The sequence below is a fragment of the Sus scrofa genome, chromosome X, assembly GCF_000003025.6.
Source record: "Sus scrofa isolate TJ Tabasco breed Duroc chromosome X, Sscrofa11.1, whole genome shotgun sequence".
NCBI lineage: Eukaryota > Metazoa > Chordata > Mammalia > Artiodactyla > Suidae > Sus > Sus scrofa.
In genome coordinates this window covers 91158497-91181814 of record NC_010461.5, presented here as the reverse complement: position 1 = coordinate 91181814, position 23318 = coordinate 91158497, and the positions used below count along the sequence as shown (strand labels likewise).

Genomic DNA, 23318 nt, shown 5'->3' with positions numbered 1-23318 from the left:
GGGCATGAGGAAATTCCCAGGCCAGGGATCAAACCCACGCCACAGCAATGACAATGCTGGATCCTTAACCCACTGAGTCACTAGGGAACTCCTATTTATTCTTAATTTAGCCAAAATTGTTGGGCTATTATATTGTGTTGTGGCTGTGTGAATAGCAACATATATTAATGACATTTTGTTTCCGGATTAAAAAAAAATCAGTTTCTTTCAGGGCACCACAGTGGGCACAGGGAGAAAATGCTTTTGGATTATTGGTCTTTGCCTTGATTGTTCCAGAAATTTCTGCTCTATCTTGTGCCAGCTGGGATCCGGAAAGCAACTAATCACTGTTCCTTGGTAGATGGGCAGAACCAGCATATACACTGACATATTTTTATACGGCAAACGATGCTACTTTATACATTAGACAATATGAACCTTGCTTAGGGATAATAACCTTTATGTGGGCCTATGAAAAAAATTGAAATCACAAATAAACGATCAGCTCCCAAATGTCACAAGAAAACAAAAAAAATTTAAGTCAATTAATGTCTAATTAAATGTTTATTACGTGTAAGTCAACGTAATTAGTTAGCATTTATAGAAATTTAATTATATTAAAGAAGAAATTATAGGTTAGGCTGTTCTATTTAGCGGCAATTCTTGTGTATTCACAATGATTTCTAAGAAATTATACCTAATCGTAAATTAAATATTACTTATAATCAAATACTCTCAAAACTAATGTTTAAAAAATCACTTTAAAAAGTTTATAACAAAAATATAAAGTGGGGTGTAGAGGCCCTTAAATACAGTTGACAATGCATCACATGCCATCCATGAGTGACAGTGTATATATATAGTTGGTTGGTTGGTTAGTTGGTTGGTTTGTTGGTTGGAAAGAATGTGTGACCTTCAGTGGACATTATGTTCTGGATGATGGTTGGGCCAGGGAGAATTAACTACCCAGCCATACACCTAGAATACCAGACCCTGGTACCAAGAACTGAAATTAACATAATTTCCTGCCCCTGTGTATTTTTTCCACGAGTCTTTCCATCCCTGGGTAAATAATACTGGGACCGGGCACACTGTCTTTTCCTTGTGTTAAACAATATCAAGACAGAGCATATTTTCCTGTTCTTTTGTTACACAATACTGAGAACAAGCCCAAATAATTTAGTTTCTCACTTTAAGAAATACTTGTTCTTGGAAGATAAGACTGAACCAACTGAAGTGCTTTGCTTATTAAGAATAACAGATTGCTGACCAAGACTCTCTTCAAAACCCTGACTTGGCTGTATTCACCAATCCAAAGCCATTTTATCATAAGCACAGCACAATCTTAACTCGTTCCTTGCCTTGCAAGACCTGCTGCAAAATCACACAGCCATGCTCTAAAACCCTATAAATATTCTCCCTTGATATCCTGTTCTATGCCCCTGCTAAGACTCTATCAAGGCAGTGCTCTTTCTTACTACCGTAAGTATAATAATAAACTTAGCTTTACTCGATTAACAGGTTGTTCTGGTGGTCTTTTGGGGAGTCAAAGTTATAACTTTGCTACACAATTCCTTCCAGGCTGAGGATTACTATGTCTATTATGTCTAAACTTGTAAGAAATATAGATAGATAAGTATCGAGTAAGGAATTTTTTGTCTTACTGAAATTAAGTGTTTTTGACACTCATTATGCCACACAGTTGGCCAGGGAAGGGTCTTAACCTGAGTTGGGTCTTGGGACTTGTTTAGAATTATAAAGGGTTTAGCCCATCTTCCTGGAAAAATATAGGTGGACGTATTTTTACAATAATTGCAAGGGTTCATAGATTTTTTTGAAACCCACTCATGGACTCTAAGTTACAAACCCTGCTCTAGAGAATACACCAGCTAGAGAACTACCTTAGGAAACTCTCCTTTTTTTGAGCTTCATTTTTAAAGGCAAAGAAATAAGAAGTAAGGTGTTTGGAGACTCTAGACAATGCCAATTAAGTATGGTCTGTGAGCCATACCTGTGTGCTTGTTTAAAATGTAAATTTCAGGGTTCCATTCCAGATCTATTCTGGGAGTGGAGTGAGGCATGCAGAGGTTCCCAGGCTAGTGGTCCAATCGGAGCTGTAGCTGTTGGCCTACACTATAGCCACAGCAACTCGGGAACTGAGCCGCACCTGTGACCTACGTACAGCTCACGGCAACGCTGGATCCTCAACCCACAAAGCAAGGCCAGGAATCAAACCTGCGTCCTCGTGGATACTAGCTGGGTTTGTTAATCACTGAGCCACAATGGGAACTCCTCCCCAGGCAATTCTTTTTTTTTTTTTTCGTCTTTTGTCTTTTTGTTGTTGTTGTTGCTATTTCTTGGGCCGCTCCTTCGGCATATGGAGGTTCCCAGGCTAGGGGTTGAATCGGAGCTGTAGCCACCGGCCTACGCCAGAGCCACAGCAACGCGGGATCCGAGCCGCGTCTGCAACCTACACCACAGCTCACGGCAATGCCGGATCGTTAACCCACTGAGCAAGGGCAGGGACCGAACCTGCAACCTCATGGTTCCTAGTCGGATTCGTTAACCACTGCGCCACGACGGGAACTCCTCCCCAGGCAATTCTAATGCATACTGAAATTTAAAAAAAAAACCCACTACTCTAGATGAACAAAATAAGCCAGTAAGGCAAATCAAAAGTGTCATCTGTCAAACGCACACCCAGGTTTTCTAGGCACGAATCGCAGCACGTTCATGTTAGTGCTGTTACCTTCTACTTCAAATACTAGCTCAAGATGCTCAATGCATTACTTCACTTTCAACAGTACAGTAAAAATAAATTTCAAAGTAGCCTTAAACTGAAGAGGAGGTCCCTGAACAGTATTTAGCATTTAATAACACTAATACCAAAGAAGCTCTCACAAATGAGCAGTAAAGCAGATGTCATATGAATATGGGAGGCATTGCTGAATTCAGCATGAATTACATAGCCACTAGTTTAACACCTCTAGTGAATACAGCATTGTTTCTATCTTGATTCCCACCCAGACTACTAGAAGATGCCAAAACTTGGGAGCAATTCAGGCTGTGTCTATAAGAGTCAATCCCATTAAACCTGTAGGACAGCTAGGTCTACTGGAAGTGTTTCAAACGCAACAAAAGCACCAGCAGTGTGAAGTGCGATTGCCCCCTAGCCCCATAAGGAGAACACAAGGTGCGAGTCCCCATGCCTAAGTTACTGGGTCCCAATGAAATGATGCAACTTGAACTTAGGGCTTAAATCCAGTGCATTCAATCAATAGAAACCCAGGCTTAGTCAAGAAGTTGAATCAATTATCTCCATCTGGAAGACCTGCCAGCCCTTCAAACTCAAGCTGTCCACTAGGAAATTCAGCGTCTTTTCACAGAAAAACAGGCATCTCTTGACAGATAATCCCCTCATCTTTTTGGCCACCCACATTATCAGTCAAAGCCTGCAATCATCTTGGACCTCAACCTTTCCTCCAACATCCAGTCAATAACCTAAACATCTCTGGAATTTGAATCTAATCTCCATTCCCAGCGGCACTGTTTCACGCAGGCCCTCATCACCTCTGGCCTTGGATACTTGCAATATTTCCCAGTCGGTCTCTCTTCAATCCAGTCTTACTTTTCACCCATAATTCATTCTGGACATGTACTGTCAGATCACTGTTCTAAAGCGTAAGCTCTGATGACCTAATTCTTTGGCTTCACAAAACTTCAAGGGCTTCCACTGTACAATTACACAGGCCAGATTCCTTAGAATACCATTGAGGGGCTTCAATGATTTGGCTCCAACTTAACTTTCTAGGCTTAAGTCCTATGATTCCCTTTCTTGCAACTCAGTCTCCATTCAAATCCACACCCCTTGTCCCTTGCTCTCCTCACTACTCTGCCCTTTATCATGCTTTCCCTTTGCTTAGAACGCCCTTCTCTAGCTTCAAAGAACCAAATCACATCTGACCTTCAAGATCTAGTTCTAATTCCACCTTCGATATGAAGCATTTTCTAAATCAACGTTCAACAAATATGTTCCGAGTACCTATTTTGTACTTGGCACTGAGCTTATTAAACCCTTGAAGACAAGGGCCTGCTTCTTTTTCCCTCACCAGCTAAAAGTCATCTCCTTCTCTGAGTTCTCCTAGCAAATGGACATATTTTATGGTATTCAACATGGTCCATAGAGTACTATGTTGCTGTATGTTCATACTTCTCTTCCCTTACCAGACTGAGCTCCAAATTTCCTAGTGCTTATAAGGAGGCACTTGATAAATATGTTACATAAGTGAATATCCAGTTGTTTTATCTCCAAACAGTGAGATCATCAGTTTTTTCTGATCTGATGGACTATTTGGAACATTATGCAGATTTAGTTTGAATTCTACAAGCAAAACCAATAGAAGCGAGCTTAAAAAAAAAAAAAAAAGAAGGTCAGTATCTTAGGCGACATAAGCTGTTTACAAAAATAAAAACCAACCCACCGACCATCCTAGCAGGTCAGTGTTTAAAATGACTGGCCTACCTAAAAAAATAACAACTATTCCTTTGTCAAGATACCTATCTGGTATTGCACAATAATGATGGTAATTAAATCAAGTGAGGTAAAGTATAGGTTGATCATGGAAGGTTGATGTTTTTGTCTTTCCCACTTTACTATCATCTCAAGTCACATGCTGTTTTCGATGTGGCCTAGGAAGCCATCAGAGCCAAGTGGCCGGAGGGAAATGACCAGTGAGAATGGGAGGGCTCCATTCCGCTCTGTTTTGAGAATTCTGAGCAAGGCACAAGCGCCATGGCCTCATACAAGTCTCAACGTGTGGAAAGAGTGAGTTTTCATCTTTGCTGCCAACTAAAAATACTCGCAATCGTAGCTTACATTTAACAAACACCTAGTACGTGTTAGGTAATGTACTAAGTATATTACATGCATTATTAGTGTACTCAGTATATTATCATATTCAATATTCACATGAGTTTGAGGAAGTAGGTGCTGTTATTATTCCCACTTAGGGCTGAGGAAGGAAAGGTTCACAGAAGCTGAGCTACTTGCCCAAAGCTGCTCAGCTTGTGAGTGGAGGAATAAGACTAAACACCTATATCCAGAATCTTTACTCTTTTAAGTCTTATTTTCAGTTACGGTAACATAGACATAACATAAAATTTACCATCTAAACTATTTTTAAGTGTACGGTCTGGGAGTGTAAAGTATAGCCACACTGCGGAGCAACCATCACTGCAATCCATCTCCAAAACTTTTTGTCTTGCAAAACTGAAACTCTGTACCCATTAAACAACAACATCCCATTTCCACCTCACTCAGCAACCACTTTCTGCATCTTTGATTTTTGACTACTTTAGGTATAATATTTCTTTTATGACTGGACTATATCACTTAGCTTAGTGCTCTCAGGTTCATCCACATTGTAGCATATTCAGAACTTCCTTCCTGTTTAAGGCCGAATAATATTCCATTGTATGGATAGGCCACTTTTGTTTATCCATTCATCTGTTGATGGACACCTGGGTTGGCTTCCATCTTCTAGTGTTGGTGACTAAAGATGTAATGAATATGGGTGTACTAATATCTGTTTGAGATCCTGCTTTCAATTCTTCTGGGTATATATCCAGAAATGGAACTGCTGAATCATATGGTAATTCTCTTCTAAATTTTTGAGGAACTGCCATCCTATTTCAGAGCCTTTAGTCTTCACCAGTAACAATTTACTGCTGTCACACTGGCTGCCGAGGGTGACATCAAGCAGGCCAGCATCTGTCCTCTACAAAAGGAAGAATCAGCTTGATTATCCATGACTCTGAATAAGCAGTTAGGAAACTTTCACCAATGCTAATCTTTTCCCTCCTAAGGAAGCAAATGAAGCAGGAAATAATGTCTATGGGGACATCAATGAAAGTCATGCAAAGGGAAGTCTTTGCATGGGTATTCTTTCAGATATGATAGCATTTCCAAGGCATTTGACCTAGATTACTTATTTTCTAGTCACTTCTGTGATAGAACTATCTATGTGACTTTGGGCAAAGTCACCTCCCCACTTCGTCTCTGCTGGAGCTGGTGACACCAAAAGGTGCAGTGACATGACCTTCAACAAGTTTTTTCACCTCTCTGAACCTCATCTGTAAAATGAAGACAGTGATAAGACTTAGCTAATTCGGTAGTAGGAAAGGTTAAGTGAATATAAGGTATTGTTAGCCCAGTGCCTGGTACATTTGTTTGGTAAAGAGAAGTCTCTATCATTGTAATTATTATTTTTAAGACACTATATGTAAAAGAAAGAGAAACATTTGTGTACGAAAAGGCTTATACATGAATCTTCATAGTGGCTTTATTTGTAAAAGCCAAAAACTATAAATAATCTAGAAATCCTTTGATGAGTACATTATTAAACGGTGATATAGCCATACCATGGAATGCTACTTAGCAATAAGAAGGAACTAACTATTTATATAGTACCACAGCTTGGATGACTCTCAAGAGCTGAGTGAGAAAAGTCAACCTCCAAAGGTCATATACTGTATTTTTTCATTCATGTGAAATGTCCAGAAAGACAAATCTATAAAACCAGATTAGTGATGGCCTGGGGCTAGGGTAGGGTGGATGAGGGTTAACTGTAGGCAGACATAGGAAATCTTACCGGGTGGTGAAAAGCTTCTAAAACTGGATGGTGCTGATGGTAACACAGGTGTATAAATTTACTGAAACTCATCAAACTTAAAAATGGGTGAATTTTATGTATCTAAATTATACTTTTAAAAATATTTTTAGAAAATTCTGCATGTATCTAAACCCTGGAATTTCACAATTGTATGTTGTTGGACCACTAGCAACACCAACCAGATAAAACTGTTTTCAATTTTGCACTTACCGAAGGATGGGCTGCTATGTATCCATGTGCGCTTTTATCTGAAAAGAAGATAAAGATATTACTTTTGTTTCATAAAGACTGCCTCATGTAGAAACAATGTTTAAGTGTTTGACCAGAAGGAAATTTTGCAATTCAGTATTAAAAAGACACCTTGGCAAATGATAATAGTTTTTTGTTTGTTTTTGCTTTTTAGGGCCACATCCAAGGCGTATGGAGGTTCCCAGGCTAGGGGTCCAATCGGAGCTACAGCTGCCGAACTATGCCACAGCCACATTAGATCCAAGCCACATCTGCCACCTACACCGTAGATCACAGCAATGCCAGATCCTCATCCCACTGAGCGAGGCCAGGGATCGAACCCGCAACCTCATCGTTCCTAGTCAGATTCGTTTCTGCTGTGCCACGATGGGAACTCTGATACAGTTTTTCTTAAAACAGCTCACATCCTTACATCACCACCATATTCTTGCCACCCAATTTTATAGATCTTAATGAAGGCCTACAGTGAATCTCATTTATACTGAGGAATGTTGCTATTACCTACTCCTGATTGGTGTGATTCTACACATCTATATTCAGAATTTCTCCCTGACTTCCTCCGCCCCTCCCTTCCTCCTTTCCCTTCTTTCTTTCCACCCTTCCTTCCTTTCTCCTTCCCTTTCTCCCCTCCCCTTTCTATGCTATTAGTCTCAACACTAGAGCATTAAGAAAACATATGGTGGGTTTCAGAATAGAGCCGTAACTCAGATACTGTTGAGTGCTAACACAGTTTTCAGGATTTCATCTTTGTAAACTGAGAGAAATCAACACATAAAAATAAAAGGGCTAAGAGGTCCCGTCATGCTCAGTGGAAACGGATCTGACTAGCATCCATGAGGAGGACACAGGTTCGATCCCTGGCCTCGCTCAGTGGGTTAAGGATCTAGCGTTGCCGTGAGCTGTGGTGTAGGTGGCAGACAGGCTCGGATCTGGCGTTGCTGTAGCTGTTCTATAGGCCGGCGGCTACAGCTCCGATTTGACCCCCTAGCCCTGGGAACCTCCATATGCCGTGGGTGCAGCTCTCAAAAGACGAAAATAAATAAATAAATAAATAAATAAATAAAAGGGTTAAAAAGCAGTGGCGATAAAGAACAAATTCTCTATCTTGTTTTTAGATTTCGCATATAACATCACTTATGTGCGGAATCTAAATAAATGATATAAATGAACTTCTTTACGAAATAGAAACAGACTCAATAACATAGAAGACAAACTTATGGTTACCATAGGAGAAAGGTCGGGAGAGGAGGGAGGGATAAATTAGGACCTTGAGAGTAACTATACACATGATTATATATAAAATAGATAAACAACAAGGACCTACTGTACAGCACAGGGAAATCTACTCAATAGTTTGTAATAACCTACATGGGAAAAGAATCTGAAAAAGAATACGTGTGTGTACACGTGTGCGTGTGCTCACGTGTGTGTGTGTGTAACTGGACCACTTTGCTGTACACCTGAAACAAACACAACATGGTAATTTGTAAAGAACAAATTCTAAAAGTCGGTCCTATAGTGATACTAATGCAAGAGGGAGGGGCTCTTTATAGCTGGGACACGCATTCTAATATTCTCTTCTTTCTTCAGAGGTAAGATGATAAATTGTTTTAAAGGGGCAACCCAGATCATTTTTTTTTCAAATGACAAAATTATTGCGTGGCATGTTTTTCAGTTGCTGATGGTGCCAATTTGAACGTCAGAGCTTCAAACAAAGGCAGGTCTACAGGCTAGCAAATGGAGTTGAGATCTGGTAGAAACATGGCCATTTCAATCTCTCATCACCACCAAAACAGGATTTCTTTTTTAAGTCTGATTTTTGAGGCTGGATCAAAATAACCTGGCAGCCACAAAATCTGTGCTGTGGCATCATGGTGCAATTCAATGAATCTAAGGGATAAAAGAAACCTCAAGAGCCCAGGGTTTGCCTGAGTGTCCTCAGGCTGGTGAAGAGACAAAACAACAGGATTGCTGATTCAAACGGACAACTGCTGCTTCACCGAACCGGTTCTTTAATCGAGTTCTGAAATCGCCCAAGCACTGTAACTCTAACATCCCCTTCGACTTGCAGCTCATCTTTTTTTGGTTGACTCATGCGGAAATCATTCAGAAAAGGAACCAGAACAGACTCCAAATGCCCCACAGGCATTCTGTTCTAATCCTGCGGTTCTGAGATTGAACCGACTTCCTCACTTCTTGATATCCGAGATTTACTCTTACCTCCTGATGTAAAGCTCATGTATTTCTGGTTGTTGACTGTTTCTTTGGAATCATAGAATTTGAGAACATCGAGAACGGCCTGTGGGTTCTTCTTCTGTTCCAGCTTTGTTATGTTGGAGGTTTGGAGTAATCGTGCCCATTGCTCAGGAATTCCCTGTGGACAACCAAAGGGAAAGAATGGCAGCTCAGAACATTCGGCGGCTGCATTCTCATGTTCCAGTAAAGTTCTTCACCAAGAAGCCCATGCTACCTGTAGGATTACACTCGGGAAACTGAAGTTACTCTCGATTTAAAGTTAGTAACTGAATAATGCAATCATTCTCTTCTCTAATTAAAACACATAGGTAAAACTAGGATCCAACTTAAAAAGGGTGGGTGGGAGTATGACTGTGATAGAAAAAAAAAAAAGCGCATGAAAATCACCTCCATATTTACTCTGCTCATCCATGAAATGATGTTTACAGCTTAGCTTATTTTTTCTGGCGACTCAGGGCAGACATAGCAAGACTTCTCTCAATTTGTGCATAGCATTGTATAGTGCAGATCAATAGATTTTCTATGACTGGATTTTATAAGCTGTTTCTGGGCATGTTGTAATCAGCATATCTTTTAGAATAAAAGGAAAGCCTCGCCCTTGGTCAGTTCATACTTTGTGATTATCAAAATGCAATTTTGGGGGGTCTAGAACTTTAAAGAGGGATCGAGAGGAGACAAAATAGAATTGCGGAGAAGCAACACCCTGTGGGATGCTACATTGTAACATTAACGCTGCTTTGGGTATTTTCCTCGCAGCCTCTCCTCCTCTCCTCCCTCCATCCTCTCCTCCCCACTTCATTCATTGGCCACACAGAACCTGGGGACTGTGACAACCGTGCCAAAACCTTCTGAAAATTTGCAATAATCTGAAGCGTTTAGAGCAGAGAGGAGGGAGTGTTTGGCAATCCAACCAAGGAGAATTGCAAAAATTACACCGAGAGGTTAGCTTTGCATTGAGCATTCAGCATTCTTTTCCTACGTGTTCGGCCTACAGATGTCCCCATTGCATAATTATCCAACCTCCAAGAGCAACTTGGAGCGAGAAACAGACACACTATTCCTGCAGTGCATCTCGACCCAATTTACATGGCTTTGTCCTATGAAGTCTCGGCAAAACAATGTGTGACGTGGGCCTCCAGAGTTTGGGAATGACAACAAAAAAGTGAGATAAGCCAAGCAACAACTCTACTGCACACACATGAACCTGCTGCTGCAGTGCTATGACATCTCAAAGAAGCACTTTGATGCAAGCTTCTTTTGGGCCTGTGACGCACCTCTGGGAGCTTCCCTGGGCACATCTGTGAGCCATAGAGATCTGGCTGTAATGGACGTAAATAAAGAAAGAAAAGAAAGTTAAAACAGAATGTGGGACAACTTAGAAGGTGGGAGGAGATGAAACCAATGGGTCTGAATGGGGAGGGGGGTAGTCCCTTCTAAAGTGGGGGCAGTTATGAATATAGGGGAGGTATTAACTAAATCAGGGGCAGGACAGGCTACAGGACAACAGATTTAAGAAAACAGAGAAAAACGACAATGTTCCAAAGTTTGGATGCACAGTCCCACTTTTGGCCAGATGCTTCCTCCTTAAGTAGGCAGTCATAAGAATTCCCATTAAATGACCGGAGAAATTACTAAAAGGCAGAAACATGAATTTGGAGGGAAGAAGGATGGCATCATGAAAAGCTTCGGCAATAATTTGTAAGTTGTTGTTACAACTGGGTGATCACAGGTAGCCCGGTGGCCATGTGATGAACTTACAAATTTCAGTTCCCAATTCTGGTTAACCATTTTCAGGATTACATTGGAAGTGTCTGTCTGGCTAAAATTCAAGGAATAGTTATATAGTGATGCTGAATTTAACCTTGTCCTCATTAGGTTGATTCTTCTGTATTTTGGAGCTAAAGTCATGGCTGGCTTGGAGGAAACTAGATTAAGGATTTCCCACCAAGCCAGACTCTCTGTTTGAATGTCTTAGGCATTTAGACCAGGGAAAGGGAAACCATTTCACCTCAAATCATATTATGAATAATCTCCATTTTAATGCCGCAGTTGCAAAGTCCCATTTCCCACAAAATAAGATCAGATATAAGGTAAGACCTTTGTCTAAATGAGGATATTATTTTCAACACTATAGAAACATGCTTTGACCCGACTGGTTTGATTTGGGGTACAGGTCTTGGATTCCTGGCATTTGGGGTTACTCCAAGCACAGTGAAAGGACACTTTTACATGCATTCATCACGCAATTTGATGCTAAAGCCTTAAGCCAAAAATTTGAACTCAGGAGCCCATGCATGATCCCAGTTCTGATTCTAAGTGCAATTAATAGCATTTGGTTAATACAGTAATGGCCAAAGGAGGTATTAAGTGTTACAAAACCAGGTATGCATTGCACATAACCACTAGAGCGGACATCACTGGCGCGGTCATTACCATAATCATTAGAATATTTGCAGTTATTAGACATTCTCATGGCACTTCTAAACTTTTGTGATAATAGTCTTGTGATCACTGGACAGCAGGAAAAAAATGCTGTCGATTGCAAAAGATCCTCCAGACAACTATACTTACCACATGACTACACTGCTGACATAATATCCTTTTTTTTTTTTTTTTTTCCCTTTTAAGGTTGAGATAAACCAGCTAATCGATGAACCCTGACACTTAAATTTGAATGTATGCCATCAGGGCACATAATCAGAAAGGTATCTCGTTATTCCAAATTGAGGTACACATCCCAAAAGTTAGATAGCTAGTGGAGACCTGGAAGTGTGAGCATCGGAAGCAGGCGCACACATCAATGCCTGACCATGTATGTGGTAACAACTAGATGTACATCAAGCTGGGGATTGTCCAGGGTAGCCCGGGAGAATGGCAGCATGATACGACAGGCCAAGCATTTATCTTATCATAAGAAATGATCATTTATATCACTCCTACCATTTTTCCCTCTGATTGACTTGAAGCGACCGTCACGGGTCTAGAGGTCTGGAAGGGGGAGTTCTGAAGTATTTGGGACAGAAATGGCAATATAAAGGGTAAGGATGTGTAATAGTTCAATACCAAAAATCTCACCTCCCAACCTAATTTGAACCTCGGGGTCCAAGTGCATGACCAAGAGCACAAGGTTTTATGGGCCAGGGAGCCAAAGGGTAATCACACAGCAATACACCAAATCAGTGTGCAAATACTCAAAATAACAGGCCCTTGTAAAACAACTAGACTAGGCGGTTCAACAGACTGCTCAAACTTCAACCTCAACAATTGCAATAATCAAATTTAGTAACATGGCTTTCCCCACACCACCCCTGAGTGCGTGGGCGCAGACACACACACACACACACACACACACACACACACACACACACACACAATCAATTAGTGGTGCTGGGCAATTAAGACCCAATTCTAAATTCTATCCATAAAATGACTTTTGAAACCTTCTTATCATTTGGTGTTTTTAAAATTAGTAAGTATAAAGCAGAGGTTAAGATAGTTTTTAAAAAAGGCAGACATTGGTATCTTTAAAAACGTGGGGACAAATAGTTATAAAAGATTATCAGATGACAGTAAAGTACATCAGATTTCCAAATTTAGCCTGTGTCTCATCTATATATTCAGTGCATTTCTAACAACTGCTTCCAAACACTTTATTTCATATTAGGTTTTGGGGACGAGGGGAAAGGTTCTTGTTTGGTTTGGTTGCATCAAATCATTTTTCATGATTAGAAAGATGGCCCATCACATATCCCACCCCACCCCTCTCTGGTTGGTTCTTTGGGTTCTAACTGGCAGCAAAGTGAAAATGGCTGGTCTAGAGTCAGCAAGCTGATTCACTCTCCTTCATTTCCATTCAGAACCCATACAGAACAAAGGGAAAGCTAAAGAGAAATTGTACCATAAGAGGTCAAGCAAGTAGGAAAAGGTGGAAAACAAAAATTAAAGCTTGGAAAGGAACCAGAATGTGACATGAGAATAGTGGAGGGGAAAAGTTTCACATCAGAAAATTTAAAAAAAAAGATGAATAAAAGAAAAGAAAAATATGGAATGACTACAATAAATCATAAGAGAAGACTAAACAGAAGAAAAGCACATAGAAAACAAAAAGGTCAAAACTAGGAAGATAGTTCTTAAACTTAAGAGTTTTTAGATAAAACTTAACAATGATTAAGTGCATTTACTGTTTCGAATGTCAGAAAAATATCCATAATCTCTTTGTTTATGATTTTTTAAAAATATAAATTTGTTCAGATTATAAAAATATAGATTTTTGGGGGGTTTGGTGGTGATTGATGATGGTGGTAGTGGTGATGGTGAGGTTATATTTTCTAAGTGTAGCTAAGAGTATATTCTCAAATTCAGTAAAGAACAGAGGCTGGGATCAAACTCAAGGCCATTTGAATAATGTCTCTGACTCCAATGATGAAATTGGTCAAACCCGTATCTCAATTTTATCAGTGTCAGGACTTCTTAACGTTCTCTTCTGCTTGCTACTGAGAACATAAAAATAATCGGCTCACATCGCTCTACAAGGCTAAGATGTTTACTCAGTTTCCATTTCATTCTCATACTGCTTACTTCCGGAATTGAAAAAAAAAAAAAAAAGACAATTTGTCAATTCAGAAACATGGTTTGGTTCTCTGGATCAAATCAATTGGTTCCTTCTTCTTTTCATTTCATCTTATGACAGTCTATTCATTATCATGGTATGAAATAGTAAAATTATTTAATATTTAAATGTATCTGTGGTTTAAGAATTCTCTCTCTCCTCTCTGTCACCGCTCCATCACAATGGTGATGGTTCTATCAAAGAATTTTTTCTGGAATGTATTCAAAATTACCCATTATCTCAAAATGCACATTTTGATTGAGTTCATTATTAGTATGAAAGAGTAGTTGATCTTCCTGAGGACATGTTTCTAGCTACATCTTTTCTTTCATCCATCTAAAAGAAAGATATCAGATCTTTAAAAAAAAAGTGTGAAATATCATAGATCTGAGATCATTTGCTATTTGAGCACTACATATGTCCAAAGAAAAACTAAATCTATAGCTCTAGACTTTCTGGAAAATTCTTACTGGTGTTTATTGGTTACATATGTAAATGTAAGCACATAGTGGTTATATGTGTGTGTTGATATACATATAACCACTATGTGCTTACATTTACATATGTAACACACACATATAACCACTATGTGCTTACATTTATATATGTAACCAATAAAGCATATAATACATCCATCAATATTTCTTTCTGAAATAGTTTTTTTTTTTTATTTTGAATGTCTACATAATATACCTGTAAATAAGCCTAAAAACAAGCTATGTTCTTGAAATCAAAGGGAAGAAAAGGTTGATTTTACAGTGATTTTTGGTTAGTATGGTTCGCTTATCTGGGTCATCCAGGTTGCAACGTAAACCCTGAATTATTCAGATAGACTGTTTTTACTGGCCAGGCTGAGTCAATGGTTCTCTGCTTCACTTCAAGTGATAAAATATAGGCTCAAGCTGGAATTATCCGGACCACCTCTCCTGCGCCATGGTAAATTAGTGTTTTCAATCAAGTTGAAGACTAACTGCGATCAGGCATTTTTCTTAAGATGAATAAAATATTTTGCCAATACTCTGGCTACTCTCTAGTTCCATGTGTGATTCTCTAGGCAGTCTGTCTTCCTTGAAATCACCAAAGACATCAAGTCTGACATTTTGGGATGTGGCAGTTCTTCCTCGAAACCTGTTTTCACAAAGGAATTTGTTCACGCCTTACAAAACCAAAAAAGGAGCTTACTTACAGTGAATTCCCCGGTGACTGCATCAAACCCCACATGAATCGTATGTTCAAAGTCTGAAGGAAGAGAGATCTCTGGGCGTTCTTTCTCTTTCTTCTTATTGGCTAAAGGCAAAATGTTAACATGTATTTATTTGGGATACAGTTTTGGCATCCACAAGTTGTACAATTAGGTTCACCAAAATAGTTACGAAGTTGAAAGACAATTGATTCCAATACAATTATAACAATATTTAATTCCAGAATTTATAATTTTATTTAAATAAGTGGCTGAGAGTTTGACAAAGTGTTAGGTCCAAATAATTTCCAAATTTCCAAATCTACTTCAAACAAATCTTGCAGTCAAACTGATTTATATCCTTTACCAGTCAAATGATGTAACCAACAGGTATCTAGGTATATTGTGTTTAACTGGCTTTGTTGGATCAAGTAACACTTACTAAAGAAGAAATTCATTAGACTCAAGTCATGCTAAGCCTTACTATTAGAAAGAAAGAATAGAACAGAAAAGCACATAAGATACCTATGAAAGTGTTATTAACCGTTTCCACGTTCAACCATAGCTAAATACCAAGTAGCTAGAACTTCTTTAATTTACATGTTTACCTTATGAAGCATATCTCATATTAGACTCTTGGACTTCTTTCAATGAGAATGCTACTGCAAATCAATAATGTTGCAAATCTTTACCATTAAAAATGTTTTTAATCATATCTTACCCAGCATTTTGCTAGCAAAATTAATTCATTTTCACGAATTAATTTTATTTAGTCCGTAAAGACTTCATACCAATTCTTGGTTTAGGTTATAGCTATTTTTCCATTTCTGTATTATATTTTGTCATATTAGCCATTCAAAATCACTGTCCTCGAGTGACAGATTTTTCACAGCGACACAATTATGAATGAACACATCAACAGTTAAGAAGCCCAAAGCCTTTAAAGATACAATCACTGAAGAAATTAAGTTGGGAACCATAATGAAATCAGTCTATCTCAAAAGAGGTCTCAGGAGGAAGTATGAAGGAAGTCAGAAAGAGAACGACAAATACCATATGATATCACTTATATCTGGAATCTAATATGTGGCACAAATGAACCTTTCCACAGAAAAGAAAGTCATGGACTTGGAGAAGAGACTTGTGGCTGCCAAGGTGGAAGGGGATGGAGTGGGATGGACTGGGAGCTTGGGGTTAATAGATGCAGACTATTGCCTTCGAAGTGGATTAGCAATGAGATCCTCCTGTCTAGCACTGGGAACTACATCTAGTCATGATGGAGCATGATAATGTGAGAAAAAAGAATGTATACATGTATGTGTAACTGGGTCACCTTGCTATACAGTAGAAAATTGAGAGAACAGTGTAAACCAGCTATAATGGAAAAAAATAAAAATCATTATATAAAAAATAAATAAATAATTCGATACGGTAAAATGGCATTTAGCAACTTCCATAATAGACATATCAACAAATTTGAGCATGCACCTCTGATAAGGGAGGATTTCACAGTCAAAAAAAAAATAATACCCTCCTACTCGTGGGTAAGTCAGCATGAACCAGTTTTGCCAAATTAAAACCAATCAACTTCAAGTTTAGAATTGCCAGGGTGGCAAATTCAAAACATTCTCATTCGAATAGATGTGTCATTGGCCCAAATTTCAGACAGCATTCAATTAACCATGATGAATTACTGGTTTTGTGGGTTACGTGGGATAAATTTTAAATTCAAAACATTTCAGGTTTAAATGTTATTCTTATGGCTTCCTTTCTCTTTCTCCTCTCTGTCACTGCTCCACATCTCCAGCCAGAAGACATAGATATGGGACAGAAATACCGAAATTCAAGTAGTGGAGTTCCCTTCATGGCTCAGCAGTTAACGAACCCAACTAGGATCCATAAGAACGCAGGTTTGATCCCTGGCCTCGCTCAGTGGGTGAAGGATCCGGTGTTGCCATGAGCTGTGGTATAGGTCACAGACGCAGCTCGGATCTGGCACTGATGTGGCTGTGGTGTAGGCCGGTGGCTACAGCTCTGATTTGACCCCTAGCCTGGGAACCTCCATATACCATGGTTGTGGCCCTAACATACAAAAAAAAAAAAAAAAAAAAAAAAAAAAAGGAATTCAGGTAGTAAGAGGATTAAGATATAAGACGGAGAAAGAAAGGTTAAGGGTTGCTGGGGGGGTGGGGGGAGTCATTCAAAGTCTTTGCCTGGCCACGGAACATATTTAGGACTCATTTTGAAAAGTACGTATGTACCGTCTGACTTAAATTCGGCAGAGATTCCATATTTATGGTGAGCTACTTTACAGATTATTCTTTTAACCGAACAGTGAAGGTTAGAGTTTTCTGTAGGTACTTCTACTTCCCCTGTATGTTTGTGGACTGTAGCTGCATTTATACTGGTTTAACTACCATTGTTACTTGTCCAGAAAGGCAAACAGAACAATCAGCTTTCAGTTCTTGCCACTCCACTGAAGGCACCCCAGCTACTCCAGTAATCGTTTTCTTATTTTCCTCTTTCCTGATCTCTCATCCACGCTGGACCCTTTCTACGTCCTTGACAGTGGGGTCTCGTTCTCCTCCGTCAGGGGCCATTCTTTATTTGATGGGCGTCTCTTCTTCTGCCTTTCCCAGCTCCGTCTTTGGCATTCCTTCCTCTTGCATGGCATCCATTCCCGGATACTAACTCATGCTGGGTAATTCCTTAATCTGTGGCTGGCAGCGGGAGATACAGATTTTGTAGGACCAAACACTTTATGTAATTTGAGAGGAAAAACAATACAAAATGCCCAGGGCTCCTCCTAGAGCCTCGAAAGAGTCCCAGGCAAATGAGCAACTCTGAAGAGGAAAGCTTTACTCACTCCATGGTAAATCGGCTCCTGGTGCTTGGTGACCTGGGGTCAAAGATCACTCTGAAAAACCTGAAGAAAGCTGAGGTGCTTCTGTCTCTAAAGATGCACCATATACACGTATACGCAACTCTGCATATAATTTCAAAGGTTCAAAATTCCCCTGACCTCCTGGTTGAGAACCCCTATCAGTCGATATTTCCACTTATTATATCAGCCTGCATTCATGATCTCTCCGGCCAGCAAACAGACTCTCCCTACTTCTCCATTAGTCATGGCTGCACAATTGAAGTGTATTGACTTAGACAGAAACACTCCTCTTGGCCTAAGCTACGTGAATCAGCTTAGTGGTGTCTCCCTAATGGTGTCACCTCATGGTCAGTCTCTTATGAGCCAAAAGATGCCATTGCCTTCATGTGGGTAGTAACCGAGGCAGGGAGCCCAAACTTGGCTCTGCTTCCAGTGACCATGTTCTCGGTGAAATGATACCACTCACCACCCAGATTAAAGAAGAATTAAGGCCCTGGACTCCTCCCCTTTGGGAGCCTCCAAGCAATGAAAAGATTATGATGCTCCCTCTCAAATAAAAACAATACTAAAGCACAGAAAAATGTAAGAAAGACCCCAAGGTTCTGATGTCCCCAAGGGAACTTTACAGGAGTTCCCTTCGTGGCTCAGCGGTTAACGAACCATGAGGATGCGGGTTCAATTCCTGGCCTCGCTCAGTAGTAGGTTAAGGATCCTGGGTTGCTGTGAGCTGTGGTGTAGGTTGCAGATGCAACCCGGATCCTGCATTGCTGTGGCTGTGGTGTAGGCTGGCAGCTGTAGCTCTGATTCCACCCCTAGGCTGGGAACTTCCATATGCTGCAGGTGCAGCCCTAAAAAGCAAATAAATAAAATAAAATAAAATAAAATAAAATAAAATAAAATAAAATAAAATAAAAAACTTTACATATCCCAAATCAAAATGTTTTCACATTTTGGGTGCCCTGATTTGCTAGGCCTCGGGTACACGCTTACTTTGGCTATTGGGTATTTCAGCACTGGCCCAACTGCCTTAACTGCCCCAATCATAAACTGGGGAGCTTCTTCAACTCCTTTAATTCTGCCTTAATTGGTCATCGAGTTCTTCCTATCTCCCAAACTCATCTTGGATCCATCTTCTTCTTTCATCTCCACATACCATTATCTTAGGCCAAGGCACCAGCGTTTTTCACTTGGTCTTACTACCTCCAGTTCTGCCCCCTGCAATTCATTACTCTGTGGCCAGAGTAATCTTTTGAAATATACAGATCTGACTACATTCCTGCCTTTGAGATCCTTAAAAGGCTCCCCACTATCCGGATGTTAAAAGTTCCTGCTTCTTAGCAAGCTGGCCAAGGACCAGCACCATCTCCCTCCAGCTTACCTCTCCTCTGTCTCTTCTTGTTGCGGCCCCTGCTGTTCCATGCCCATTTCATGTTCCCTCAACTGCCAGCTTTTCTCTTACTGCCGAGCTTTTACACATGCTGATGAGGCCTGGAAAGTCTTACTTCTCACCACCTCACTTCTGTTTTGTGTGGGTAACTTCAATTGGTCCTTATTTTCTTTTTTGGCCCCTCATGTGGCATGCAGAGGTTCCTGGGTCAGGGATCAAACCCATGCCGCAGCAGTGACCTGAGCCACAGCAGCGACAACTTCAGATCCTTAACCTGCTAGACCACCAGCGAACTCCCGTCCTTATGCTTGAAGACTCATTCTTGGGCTTTCTTTCCTTTGACAAGTCTTTTTTCATCTTCCCTCTGCAAAGTTAAATGCCCTTCTCTTCACGCTCCCAGAGAACTACCTGGTGTACATGCTGTGCTTGGACCATATTAACACCAAATTGTCATTTTTTTTTTTTTTTTGACCATACGCATGGCATGCAGAAGTTCCTGGGTCAGGGATCGAACCCGTGCCTCAGCGGTAACCAGAGCCACAGCAGTGACAACTCCAGATCTTTAACCCGCTGAGCCATGAGGGAACTCTTGCCACTTTTCCTTTATATACCTCTCTCTCTAGCTAAAATTTGAGACACTTGACAGCAGAGGCTGTATCTTATTCATTCTCACATTCCCTAGCACCTGGCTTCTGTCTGCTACGGAATAGTCACGATGTGCAGAGTGTTCTAGGGTTATTGCGTTTAATCTCCACCACACACTCTTATAAGGCAGGCCACATTATTATTGCATCATTATTGTTTTATAGATGAGGAAAGTAAGACTGGGTGACGTTGAACCACACATCCGTGATGACACAGCTGGCAGGTGTCAGAGCCAGGATTTGAACCTAGATCCTAAATGTATCAACAGAACTTAAACTCATAATAGTTACATTGCTTATCGTTCAGTACCAATAAAAAAACTCAACAGATCTGAACCTTCGTCTCAGTAAATGTTTAGTGAGTGAATGGAGCTTAGCTGAAAACCTTTTTCTTTTCTTTTAAGGAATACTAAAATGTCTCTATCTCCCCCAGAAAATTATGTGAGCATTGGTTGTTTACATTAAGATTTAGCCTAACCTAAATCTTGGGGTCATAAAACTCAGTCTGATCAGCTCTGGGTTGATATTTGCAGAGAGCAGAAGTACAAATGAGTACCACTCTCTAAGCATATCAACCATATTCTACTGGAACCTAGAACAAAGATCACAAATTGCTGACTGGAGCACAAACTACACACAGGGTTTGGCTCTGGGATCCTCTGTGTGTGCATGGTTCTCGCTGAAACTCCAGGGGCCAGCTAATTGCTCTAGAGTCTCTGATTCTGACTTTCTCCATCCCATTACATTTTTTCCTCCTTCTTTCCTTTCCTTCTTTCTTTCTTTTTTTTTTGGGGGGGGGGGCATACCTGAGGCACAATGGAAGTTCCCAGGTTAGGGGCCGAATCAGAGCTACAGCCTCTGGCCTACACCACAGCCACAGCAACATGGGATCCAAGTCGCATCTGCGACTTAACACAGCAACTCGGGATCCTTAATCCACTGAGCGAGGCCAGGGATAGAGCCCTCATCCTCATGGTTACTAGTCCGATTTATTTCTGCTGAGCCGCAGTGGGAACTCCTCTATCCCACTACATTTTAAAGAAAGAGAAGTCAGGAGTTCCTGTTGTGGCTCAGTGTAAAGGAATCCGACTAGCAAGTCCGGCCTCCATCAGTAGGTTAAGGATCTGGCATTGCCGTGAGCTGTGGTGTAGGTCGCAGATGCGGCTCGGATCCTGAGTTACTGTGGCCGTGGTATAGGCCAGTGGCTACAGCTCTGATTCGACCCCTAGCCTGGGAACCTCCATATGCCTCCATAAAAAGACACACACACACACACACAAGAAAAAAAAAAAGGGAAATCATCTCCTATATGCCCCACCTTAATATTCTGCATTTCTTTTAGTGACTAGGGCTTGCTCCATCAACCCCCCCGGAAACACACTTTCAACCTCTTCATCAAATGCGCTCTTTATTCTTCTTTTTATGGCCACACCCATGGCATATGGAAATTCCCAGGCCAGGGATTGAATCTGAGCCACAGCTGTGGCAACACTGGATCCTTTAACCCAGTGCACCAGGCTGGGGATCAAACCTGCGCCTCCACAGTGACCAGAGCCACTGCAGTCAGATTCTTAACCCATTGCACCACAGCAGGAATTCCTAAATGCAGTCTTTCCTTTGATCCTCAAACTTCACTGTGCATCGCTCTCATCTAAGAAATTAAAAAAATAAATAAGAGAGAGAAATTTCAGAGCCCTACACCCAGAGATTCACAGTTAGTCTGGGATAGACCCCAGCACGCTTAATTTTTAAAGGATCTCAGGTATTTCTGTTAAACATCTGGGGTTGAGAAAAATAATCCAACTACTCTCCAGCTAAGGTATCACTTCATCAGATAATCCTGATGGATGCTAATCATTTTCCCCATTCCAAATCTTCAGGCCTGGCGGCAAGGAGAAGGGCAGAGTTTCCTCGTTTTTATTTCAAATTGTTTGAGATCAGTTCTTTTGCACCTGTCTACAAAGCCCACTCCTTTGAGGCCACTGCCACTTAGTTCTCCTGGCCAAGTCCGCTTACATCCACTGAGAACTTTGGCGCCCAGTATTCATTCCAACGCTCAATGCCGCCATCTTTCTGTGAAAGGTCACATACAAATGGACCCCTCTTTCACACCCTCTCCTGTTAACTCTTTGACCTCCTTCAACTCTAATGAACTTTACCTCCCTTCTACTTCAATCCACTCCCATAGCCATCATTAAACCAGCGGGTCTCAATCAGGGCGGCTTATCAGGATAACCTATAGAGTTCCACAAAAATCCCAACAGCTTGGGCCCACTCAGAACTTACTACATCAGGATTTCTGAGGGTAGCCCTGGGCAAGTGATATTTTGAGCACCACAGATGATGCGCCGACAGAGTGGAGAACCACAGCTACTCCTGGCCTTTTCGTTATCTAGAATGACCCTTTCTCTGAAATAATCCTATTATCTCATTCTCTGAGCCCAGCCTCTCATCTTGCTAGCTTTCTCACTCTTTCAAGTCCTTATTCCTATTTTACTTGTTTGATTTCAACAAAACCTCCAATCTCTGGGCCCCTCCATTTTTAGCCAACTTCTCACATTCCTCCTGGCCTAGACTCTACAGTCCATCATTTCAATTATTCTTCGGCCACTGCCCTGGAAACTCTTCTCCTTTGACCTCCTCTTGCAATTCTCTCACAAAACCTTACTCAGACAGAATCCAGCCATGGGCGCCTCCACTTCCATGCTGAGGCTGTGGAAAATTGTTGGCAAGAAAAATAAAATCACACAGCCATGCAGATTGGTGTTTACTATAAAGGTCAAGGACTACACTTGGGTCCTCAGGGGTGTTTGGCAATATTCTTTTGCCCTTTGCCAACGTCCTTCCCCACTCCTCTTACCGAATGTTCTAGAATTCCACCACTTCGCTCAAACTTCTGCCTCATCCTCTCCTCCCTTACTTTCAGCATAACAAATACCTTCTACATCACTGAAAAAAAAAATGGATGGCATCAGTTTGGAACTCCTTTGACTTCATCTTCTCTCCCACTCCTGTGAATTTATGTCCATCAGTAACATCTTCTCCCTTCACATCTTTCTGGAAAGTGCCCTCTCCTCCTGCAAGATCGATCCCTTCCCTGTCCCTCGCACGTCTCCAGGGAGGGGTCTCACTCCATCAACTATCTCCTATTTCTTCTCCTATCTTCAATCTCTCCCTCTCTCCTGACACTCCCTGTTTGGCCTAAAAAAACACTGTGATTTTTTTTTTTATCCTTAATTAAAACCCCCGCCACCTCACATCTTTATTTAGCTGCTATAGTCTCTCAACCTTTCCTTCTCAAGCTTAAACTTCTTGAAAAGGCAGTCTAGACTTCCTTAACCCCCACTCTTCAAACCATGGCAATGTATCTCTGACGTTACACATTGACCTCCTCCTCGAAGATGGCCATTTTTCAGTCCTCCCAACCACTGACCTCAGTCAAAACTGACAATGCCAACC

General features: G+C 40.8%; 1 protein-coding gene across 16 annotated transcripts in view; it reads right to left on the bottom strand.

The window, feature by feature from the left end:
* PAK3 (p21 (RAC1) activated kinase 3) overlaps nt 1–23318 on the bottom strand; it is a 302356-nt gene that overhangs the window by 62517 nt on the left and 216521 nt on the right. For 9 of the 16 annotated variants that reach the window (XM_021080682.1, XM_021080676.1, XM_021080675.1 and 6 more), the window contains 4 exons: nt 14951–15051; nt 10430–10474; nt 9120–9273; nt 6861–6898 (listed from right to left, as the gene is read on the bottom strand). In XM_021080682.1, coding sequence (XP_020936341.1) covers nt 6861–6898; nt 9120–9273; nt 10430–10474; nt 14951–15051 — 338 coding nt within the window. Of the gene's footprint in view, nt 1–6860; nt 6899–9119; nt 9274–10429; nt 10475–12095; nt 12159–14950; nt 15052–23318 lie in introns of all 16 variants that reach the window. The other 7 variants (XM_021080688.1, XM_021080687.1, XM_021080686.1 and 4 more) reach the window with 2 other exon arrangements.